Source organism: Hevea brasiliensis, chromosome 12 (assembly GCF_030052815.1).
Source record: "Hevea brasiliensis isolate MT/VB/25A 57/8 chromosome 12, ASM3005281v1, whole genome shotgun sequence".
NCBI classification, from domain to species: domain Eukaryota; kingdom Viridiplantae; phylum Streptophyta; class Magnoliopsida; order Malpighiales; family Euphorbiaceae; genus Hevea; species Hevea brasiliensis.
Window position 1 is genome coordinate 70,946,289 of NC_079504.1, and position 11,301 is coordinate 70,957,589.

General features: G+C 27.6%; 1 protein-coding gene across 1 annotated transcript; it reads left to right on the top strand.

Annotated features, from left to right (window-relative positions):
- The first annotated feature begins 267 nt into the window (after positions 1-267).
- LOC110663083 (protein LURP-one-related 7) lies at positions 268-4,970 on the top strand. Its single transcript, XM_021822295.2, has 3 exons — positions 268-724; positions 3,166-3,378; positions 4,801-4,970. The coding sequence occupies exons 1-3, from the start codon at positions 500-502 to the stop codon at positions 4,924-4,926; spliced, it is 564 nt and encodes a 187-aa protein (XP_021677987.1). The 5' UTR covers positions 268-499; the 3' UTR covers positions 4,927-4,970.
- Positions 4,971-11,301: the final 6,331 nt, after the last annotated feature.

Sequence of the window (11,301 nt, forward strand, 5' to 3'; positions counted from 1 at the left end):
TATTTTATTTACCCTGGTATATAACAACTAATTAAAAGTAAATAGACAAAATTTGTTAATAGAATTATTTTAAATTTTGAATTAAATAATATATTATTTAATACAAATCATACTAATTACTAAAAAAAATTAATATGTTAATATTTAAAATAAAATTACGATTAAATAAAAATTTTACTATTAATAAAATTTTATAATATAATTATAAAAATATAAAATATAAAAAATATACATTAAATCGTATTATTAAAATAAAATAATAGATAATCACGCGCGCTCTACCTAAGAAAATAAGGCAAAGAACAACATCTCAAAGAATTCCTTCTCCTCATCTGTTCCCCCAATCCGGCCGGAAATTCGCCGACTTATTCCATCTCTCTCTTTCCCCTACTTCTCAATTTTAAACATTGCCGCTCGAAAAATTTTCTTTCTTTGCGAAACGATCGGAGCCCCTCGATTGAGTTTCGAGCATCTTATATTTTCAATACTTCTTCTATTTATGGCTACGTCGCCTCCTGTTTATCCGGCTACTCTGCCAATCCCAGTCGACCTTTTCGTGTCGAAGAAACATCCAGGGCTCGCACCCAGTGAACTTGGGTTTGCTGATTCCTTGGGGAATTTAGTTTTCAGAGTCAATCGGATTTCTTCAAAAAAATCATCATCTCGTAAGTGGGTATTGCTTGATGAATCGGGAATTCCCCTATTTTCCTTGTATCGCCTAAATGTAAGTCACTCTTTTTCTCTTATCTCAATGATTATTCTAAGCCCCTTGCATAGATTTTAAACAGCACATAAATGATTACTTATAATCTATTTGTAAGAGATTATCTTAGAATAATCATTTAAATTCTATGTATTAACTCTAGAAAAAAAAATTCTTGGAAAAAATTTAGCAAAAGATGTGTGAATTTTTTATGCGATATTCAGTAAATTTATTACTTGCAGTAAGCATTTGCTGATTCCATGAATGTTCCTTCTTGGATAGCATCATGTTTCAAATGGATCAGAATATAAGCTAAGTTAGTCATTGTTTGGGTAATTTTTATGAAATCACTCAATTTAATAAAATCAATCAATTTTAATTTAGTCATAAAAAAAAATCTCTGACCGAATTTAGTCAATTTTTTTGGTTAAAATGTAAATGTGACAAGAGTGATTTTCACACACTGTCTGTCACTCAATTTTGGGAGTTATTTCAATTTTGTTTCTTAAATTCAATCTGTTGTAAGAAAATTACTTAATTTTAATTTGAATATAACAGGTAAAAATTAGGAATAAAATTAATTTCAAATTTTTATTATTATAATATTTATAATATCAAGTTAATCTTTAATTTATGCATGAATTTTTTTCCTCTATTTAACATGATTAGTATAACTTTTAGTTGTCTTCATTTAATTCAATAATATATATAATCAATAAATAATATAACTCAGTCTATTAATCATTTTTAATCTTTAATATAGTATATATTTTTTATGATTTAAGCCCTTACCTTTTTTACATTAGTTTTAGATGAATTGGCGAAACATATACAAGAGAGTATTCCTTGGTGCATTATGTTTGCGGATGATATTGTTCTGACAGATGAGACGCGATAAGGAGTCAATAGAAAGCTAGAGCTTTGGAGAAGTACTCTAGAGCTTTGGAGAAGTACTCTAGAGTCTTGGAGAAGTACTCTAGAGTCAAAGAATTTTAAGTTAAGTAGAACGAAGACAGAATACACGCATTGCAAGTTCAGTGAAGGCCAAACTGGTAACAGGGAAGGATTTAGTTTGGATGGAGTAGTATTGTCCCAAAGTAATCACTTTAAATATCTCAGCTCAATCCTTTAAGTAGATGGGGGATGTGAGGAGTATGTTAGTCATAAGATTAAAGCCGGATGGTTGAAGTGGATATGTGCCGGATAGTTGAAGTGGATACGTGCCACGGGAGTTTTACGTGATCACAAGATTCCTAATAAGTTGAAAGGAAAATTTTACTGTACAGTCATACGACCGGTTATGTTATATGGTAGTGAGTATTAAGCATTGAAGGAGTCGTATGCGTCTAAGATAAGAGTTGCAGATATGAGAATGTTAAGGTGGATGAGTGGACATACTAAACTAGATAAAATCCGTAATGAGAGTATTAGAGAAAAGGTAGGAGTGGTGCCAATTGAGAATAAGTTGAGAGAAGAGAGATTGAGGTGGTTTGGTCATATGAAGTATAGACATACGGAGGCTTTAGTTAAACAAGTAGAGCACATTAGGTTCAATGATAGAAAGAAAAAAAAAAAAAGGGTAGATCTAAATTGACTTGGAGGAGAGTAGTACAACATGACCCATAAGTATTACACATTTCTGAGGATTTAACCCAAAATCGTTTAGAGTGGAGAAAGAGAATCCATATAGCCGACCCCAAATTTTTGGGATAAAGGCTTAGTTGAGTTGAGTATATTTTTTATGGTTTACTATATATCAAGTGATAATAAATATGCTCTATCGAATGTATAATATATAATTTTGTGGTATTTCAAGCTATTTTCTTATCTTGCCATGTTTTGATTTTTGATTTGTATAAATTAATTAAATTAATAAAATTAAAATTAAAATTATAAAAAAATTAACAAAATAGTTTAAAAAATAATATACTTTGCAATAAACTAAATTAACAATATAATTTAAGTATTATTAAATTCATTAACACTATTTTTTTAATTGAATGATAAATATAAATATTGTATATATCTTATAAATTTTAAAAAATATTCAACACACATGTCATTAAAAATTAGTCTTTCTTAATCCTTAAACTTAACATATAAAATATTATTATTTGTAATTCAAATTAAAATTAAATGATTAAAATGGAGCGGCAAAATTTAAAAAACCCCAAAGTTGAGTGATGGCAAATGAAAAATACCCTTGTCAGGTTTGCATGCTAACCAGGAAACTAGATAAATCTGATCAAAGAGACATTTTGGTAACTAAATTAAAGTTGAGTGATTTTATTGAAACAAAATACTAAAATTGAGGGATGGAGATGAAGCAACTCTCAAAGATGAGGAACGGTGGATTAAAATTATCTTTCATTGTTTCTGATTGCAAGAAATCTTGCCATTTCTATTAGATTTTAATTTTCTAGTTTTAGAATATGGTAATTCGATGTATTCGCTGGTTGTAGAATAGATCTTGGCATGTTTTTAAGGAAGGTGAAGAAGGGGAGAAGAAAATGATATTCAGAGTGCAAAGAACATTGAACAAGTTTAGTAGAAGTGAGATAGAGGCCTTTCTTGTAAGAGAAAATTCAGCAGAATCTACCTCTGACTTCAAGGTGAAAGGTTGCTCCTTCCAGAGATCCTGCACCATCTATGGAGGCAATTCCATTGTAGCCCAGGTAACTTTAATGATCACTATGGTTGCAACTGAGTTGAGTGAAACTGACATTATCAGCAGCAGAAAATTATTCTGTGTAGATTTTCCCTTTTGCCTTTAGGCATCCTTCATAACCAATGTTTGGCTTCATTCTTTTGAGACTTCTGCTACAATTGGTGGCAGCTACTCTAGACAATGTGTATTGAGAGTGCCTTCCATGTAAAATGACTGCTAGAATACTACAGTTGCTGACACTGGATTCTATACTTATATAACTCAAATGTGCTTTATTCATGCTTTTTGAACCAACGGATGTGATCTATTTCAATTTACTGATTTGCTTTCAGACAATCTATCCATTTTCTTGGGCCCTTCTTGCATCTGTCATGTTCAACTTAATCCACATTTGTTCCCCTTACCATGGGATATTTGGTCATTGCTGTATTTGAACTGATGCTTCTCTTTCTTGCTCTGTTCTTTATTGAATGCTTTTCCCCCCTTCGTTTAGTCATGCTGCCAGTGTTTTATTACTTCTTATGTCATTGACCACTACTGATAGTATGCTTGGCATTGAAGTGGGAACCTTTTTTCTGCTCCAAAAAGCATCATTTTCGATGTTTCAAAAAGCAGTTGGAAAGTGACATTGTTTTGGAGTATTTATGACTAAAACATTTCATATTTACCTAAAAAACTATTTTTAATGACATCTAAACATGTTGAAGATGCTGCTTTTCTGAACAACGCCAACTTGCTAGAAAGAACAAATTTTCCCAGTTATGGTGAAAACTGCTTTATGGAAGGCTTTCTAGCACAAGCATTGTATTGCTTTCTGATATTTGGAAAAAGCACATTCTTATGTACACATTTCTTTGTTTATCTACTGTTGGGTGGTGTAGTACATATTGGATGTGCATCTGTTAGACAATTTTTCTTAATAAAATCCAAATGTATTGGATCCAAAAATATTAGATACCTGCTTAATCAGTTGTTTGATTTAAACATTTTGCTTACTTAATCTTTTCCTTTTCTTTTTAATTATAAGTTTTTTCTAGAACCTATCCATTTTTTTAAATAAAAAAATCTGCAACATATCATCATTGATCAATCCTGAAAAATTTTAAAATTGTATTAGAAACCAATTTGATTCGATCAATAAACTTTTTTTTTATTGATTTGCTCGATTTGGAATTTTTTTTTCCAAGCCTTTTCTTATAGGGTAGGGGTACTTTGCATTTAAAATTTTTTGGTCCAAGTCAATAACCATCCAGCTCAATTCAAAATGACTTTTACAACTTTGTGATCTTTTTGTTCCAATAATAACCTAGTTGCATGCCTTAGCAATATTCTCTCTCTCTCTCTCTCTCTCTCTCTCTCTCTCGCTCCTTGCTTAGTGATTTGATGTTTGTTTCTGATATTAAATGTACTCTTTCAACATTTTATGCAGACGAGTCTCATGTACAAGCTTCACCAGATTTTGGTTGGAAGGAGTAGATTTCGACTAACTATATTTCCCGGATCTGTAGATCATGCACTAGTTGTAGCTTTGGTTGTGATATTTTTATATGGATAAAAATAACTGAACCAAAGACAATAAAGAGTTATACATTTATTCCATAGATTGTTTGGACATATATATATAACATCAAATAAGCATAGTAGCATACCTTGTGATTTTGCATGTGAGAATCTCTTTCGGCTTTTCTTTGTAAAGGTCATGTCCTCATTGATCATGTGTGTTGAGTTTGCGATTTGGAATTTGAATCTGTGGATCACGCTCTACATACTTGCTTGCTCTTTTACCGCTTTATGGAATATAATCCTCTTTGCCTTGCTATTCATAATTTCCGAAGCTTACCTTTCTATCACTTTTCTTTTAGTACTGAGGGTTTTTTTTTTTTTTGAAAGAAGTATAAGAGGATTTCACCACCTAAGAATATTGGAGTTATTTACATGGACTTTGTGGTATGCACACAATCTTTGGTGTTTACTGTAATATTTCAAGTTTGAATCGTAGCAGAGAGCAACCTTTATCTACTCTTTAGATTTCTCTATCAAAATGAATGCACATATAGGTGTTTTTTTAGCAGCAAGGTTATGACTCGGCATTGTTTTTAAGAGTCGTCGTGAGGTTATGACTTGGGCATTGTTTCCAGGAATCGTCAAGGTGAAATTATGGCAACAAGATCACAGTTGTGGTTTCTCAGTCGGAATGGCTGAAGCATCTTCCATTCTTCATGGGTATAAATTGGCTTAGTATTTACAGTTTTTTGAATTTGTAAATTGAGTGATGACCTGAGGCAGAGTATAAATTTTAGTTTGGGGTCCTAAAATTAAGTCTTCAAAGCTCTTTTTTTTTTTTTTTTTTACAATGAAGTTCTAATTTTTTAAATGAAAAAGAAAATGATAGCTTTGGCCTTGACTATTGGAATATGGCTTTGATGAATTATTTTTTGAAGTTTTCGTGATTGTCTGTCGAGGGGAAATTGTAATTTAGGTGTCGAAAGAACTTCAGCGATCTAAAAGTACCTACATAAACTATAAAGTTCATAACGCACTGAGTTTATGTGTATAGCGTTTGAAAATTCATCGAGAAAGTCACGGATCTTGAAACTTTTTGCGCAATGAAAATTGTATCGGTTGGTCTGAAATTGAAACTCTCAACCCAAAAACAAACCGTGATGGTCGCGGATTTCAAATTGGATAACTGACTTGGCTAGAATGGAGCCGCAAAGTTCTAAAGGTTGAAATTTGCTAGTTAAATTCGCAAAATGAAGACGGCAACTACCACTTTCACAAATGTGAAGCCCATGGGCAGATGAACTTTTTGAGACTAGACTCACATCCAGATCCAGCCATGGTTAGAGGAGAGAGAAACGATTGAAGGAAGTTCGGGTACCTTCTCACTAGCATTAATTGGGTCCTGATGGGCTGAAACAGTGCAACGAGAGCTGGGTAGGTGATTAATGGCGGTCGTAGTGGCGGCGATCAGCGATGGGTGGCAGTGTAGAGGAAGAAGAAAGAACAGCAGAAGGGGGGAAAGAAGCTTTGCAGAAAAAGATGGCGTTAGGGACGACACTTTTGTAATGCAAAAATACATTTTTTGTCTCCCCATCTAAAATTTTTCTCTGATAACCATCCATTTATCTTGTGAAAATTAATAATTTTATTAAAATATAAAAATATTTGTATATACATAATATAAAAATATATTATTAATTTAATATTACAATAAAATAATAAAAAATATTTATTATCATAAAAATTATTTTTATAAAAAATATTTTTTATATATAAATTATTTTCACAAAATAAAGTACAGATTCAAAAATCTTTAAAACTTCGTTATTTAAAATAAATTTATATTTGTATATATATTAAAAAAAATGTCATAATTCGAAAACATTTGAAAAATGTAATACATATAATTTCTATTCATGTTAATTATATCTTATATGTACTATTTATAAAATAAATTATTAACTTCTTTTTAAAAATATAATTCTTAAATTTTAGTTTATAGATATGATGATTGAAATAAATTGAAATTCTATTTGACAATCCTTTCACTTTATTTTATATTTAAATAATTATATGTTTTAAGATAAAATTATAAAGTTAAGCATTATCTAATATTAATAATTAAATTTATAAAAAATTAAAATAAATTTTTAAATATTTTAAAATTTTTTAAATTCTAAATATTTTATATTTTTAATAAAATTACTATTTTCAATTATGTTATGTATGAAATAATTATAAATACATATATTAAGTTTTTGTTAATGATTTTTTATTTTTTCACCTATATATATATAAAATTTAGAGGCTTAATGTTTTAAACTTTTACAATTATAACTAATTTTTCTTTACGACTGTTTTAGCATGGTTTTAAATTTTTTTTAATATATATTCAAAATTGATTTAAATTAATTAATATGAAATAATTTTGTTTATTGATCTCTCTTTCAGTCAATTAACATATCATAATTTTTATCGTCAATAGGGCAGAGCAGATTTCGGTTCAAATCAAAAAATTGAACCGAATCGAGTCAATTCGATTCAATTGGTTCGGTTCTGTTTTACATTATAAAAATTTTTGTTATTTCGGTTCGGTTCGATTTTGAAAAGAAAAAAATATGTTAAACCGAACCAAACCGAATAGTAATTTATATATTCAAATCGAACTAAATTGAACCGAATCGATTTTTGAATTGATTTATTTTTATGGTAAATTTATGAATTATATTTAATTGTATATATATTAATTGTTTATTTTTATTGATTAATGGTTATTAGGTTCAAATCAAAGTCAAAATTAGACCAAATAACTTGAAAATCAAGTCAAAATTAAAAAATCAATCAAAAATAAAACTGATCGGTTTAAACCGAACCGAACCGAAATAGAGCGGTTCGATTCGATTCGATTTTTCACCCATTTCGGTTCGGTTCAGTTTCTAAAATTTAAAATTTGGTTTTTATAATTTAATTCGGTTCGATTCGGTTCGAACTGAATGCTCACCCCTAATTGTCAATTTATTTCAATTTTCATTATTCACTAAAAATAATAAATATTGAAAATCAAGATAAAATTTTGAAAAATTAAACAATTGGAATAGCAAAAAGATGAAAAAGATTAAAATTTTTTATTATTAGGAAAAATTTAAATTTTTTTAAAAAATTATGAATAATAAAAAAATTTTGGCAATATGATATATTATACCTAATAAGATAAATATTTTGAATCCTGCTTTGGCAAAATAAAAACTATTTACAAACAAAAATACATCTTGTTTACTTATAATATATATAACTAGAATATAATGAAATTTTTTTTTTTTTAGATATTTGCATAATTTTAATTTAGATACTTACTTTAATTTTGTTAATTTTATTGTATTATTATGCTTGCTATGAAAGAAAATTTTTATGAATTTTAAGGTTTATTAATTAATTAGTATGATAATTTTTTTGAAATTACATATAAAAGAAAATTAAATTATGAATAAGTACAATAAGTATAAATAGCATGCAATGCATATTAGAAAATACTGCTATTGTTATATATTTTGTGGGGCTTAAAGTTAAAAAAATAATTTTTTTTTTAACCTTTACAATTATAACTAATTCTTCTTTTTGACAGTTTTAGAATGGTTTTAGTTTTTTTTTTTTAATCTATAGTTAAAATTGATATAAATCAGCTAATATGACATAATTTTGACTATTGATCTCCCTTTCAGTCCATTAACATATTATAATTTTAACCATTAATTTTTTTTTATTTTCATTGCACATTAAAAATAATAAATATTGGAAATCAAGATAAAATTTTGAAAAATTAAAGAATGGGAACAGCAAAAAGATGAAAAAGATTTAAATTTTTTATTATCAGGAAAAATAGAAATTTAAAAAAAATTATGAATAATAAAAAAAATTTGGCAGCATGACATATTATAACTAATAAGATAAATATTTTGAATTCTGCTTTGGCAAAATAAAAATTATTTATAAATAAAAATACATCTTGTTTACTTAAAATATATATAACTATAATATGATAAAAGTTTTTTTTTTAGATATTTGCATAATTTTAATTTAGATACTTACTTTAATTTCTTAATTTTGTTGTATTATTACACTTGCTTTGAAAGAAAATTTCTATGAATTTTAAGGTTAATTAATTAATTAGTATGATAATTTTTTTTAAATTACATATGAAAGAAAATTAAATTACAAGTAAGTACAAAAATTAAATTACGAGTAAGTAAAAAAAGTATAGATAACGTACAATATATATTAGAAAATATTACTATTACTGTACACATTTGTAAGGGCTTAATGTTAAAAAAATTAATTTTTTTAAATTTTTATAACTATAACTAATTCTTCTTTTTAACAGTTTTAGAAAGGTTTAAAATTTTTTTTTTAATTTATAGTCAAAATTCATTTAAATCAGTTAATATGGCGTAACTCTTTCCGTCAATTAATATATCATAATTTTGACCATCAATTTACTTCAATTTTCATTGCTCACTATAAAAATAAATATTGAAAATCAAAATAAAATTTTGAAAAATTAAAGGATCGGAATAGCAAAAGGATAAAAAAAATATTTAAATTTTTTATTAATGGACAAATTTAAATTTTTAAAAAAATTATGAATAATAAAAAAAATTGGCAGCATTACTTATCATACCAAATAAGATAAATATTTTGAATCCTAGTAAATAAAAATTATTTATAAATAAAAATACATCTTATTTACTTAAAATATATGTAACTGGAGTATGATGAAAGTTTTTTTTTAGATATTTGCATAATTTTAATCTAGATACTTACTTTGATTTTGTTAATTTTATTGTATTATTACACTTGCTCTTTCATATAAAATTTTTATGAATTTTAAGGTTTATTAATTAATTAGTATGATAATTTTTTTGAAATTACATATGAAAGAAAATTAAATTACGAGCAAGTACAATAAATATAGATAACGTGCTATACATATTAGAAAATGCTACTATTGTTGTACACGTTTGTAGGAGATTCGAACCGAAGTGAAGAACCATAATGGGATCGAAAAGAACAATTAGTGTAAGAACCGAACCGTACTATACAGAACTAAATTTATAAATACTATTTTGGTTCGTTTCTTATTTTTTATCACGAATTGAACTGGAAGTATACTAAAATCGAATCAGAACAGAACTAAAGAACCGATTTTATACAATTTTTTAGATGTATTTTGTAATTTCAATAAAATTATATATATATATATATATATATATAGCTAAATTTATCTTTAATTATAAATGCATGCAATTTAATATTATTTTTAATTTTTTAAATAATTTTAATATTAAATTCATTAAATTATCTTCTAATCGTTAATTATATGACTAAATCACATATTAGTTATATAATATATTTTTTAGGGAAAATTACAAAAACGTACCATGTGATTCTGCTTATTTTCATTTCAAGGTTTGTAGTTCACGTTGTGATAAAGTGGTACACTGAGATTTCGCACCATTAGCAAATGATAACTTTCTGTCTTCTCTCTATTAAATGATGCTGACGTAAAACAAAAACGTGCTGACATGGATAAAATTGAAAATTATAAAAAAGTACCATGTGATTTCGCTCATCTTCATTTCAGGGTCCGTGATTTATTTTGTAACTAAGTGGTACCTTGGGGTTTTTTACCATTAGCAAACCAAGTAAATTATTTAAATTATTTAACTCCCGGAAACAGCTAGAATATAAGATCTTTCACTTTCACAATACCATGGAAAAGTTTATACATGTTTTCTTTGAGAAGCTCAATTTGCCATTTCTAGTATTTTATGATGGCCAAGTCTTTAAGTCAGAAGAATTTGACACAGTGTTTAAAACTGCTAGGGAGTTTGAGAGGCAGCTTCGGCCATGAACTTCTCAAGGTAGTGCTAATGGAAGCCATGCCCAAAGTGAAGAAATGTATCAACTGCCTCATAGAAAAAAGGAACAAGTGACTAGTTAGCCCAGAGCACTGGTTCAATCTAGCGCTCCAACGAAAGAACTGTTACTCATACTCAAGTTTTCAGTAATACTAATACGATTGTTAGTGGTATGCCCTAGAGCAATACCTTAATATTGTGTATTGTAAATAATTTCTAATAAATGGCTTTTATGTTATTTTAGCTTAAAATGTTTAAGGTTAATTGAATAGCCCTTTAGCTTCTTATCGAAAGTTCCATTCTCAAAGAGTTGAGAACATGAGTGAAGAAACTGTCCGACACAAGTGCTACAAATATTGGTAAATAGTCAAGGATACTATGTTGGACATATTATATCTGGTAAAACTGTTACCTTTATTTGTTTCCACATATTAGTATAAGATGCTAATAAAAGTGCAATAATGAGTCACATGCTATCTGACATTAGGATATTAGGACAAATACGGTGGGCA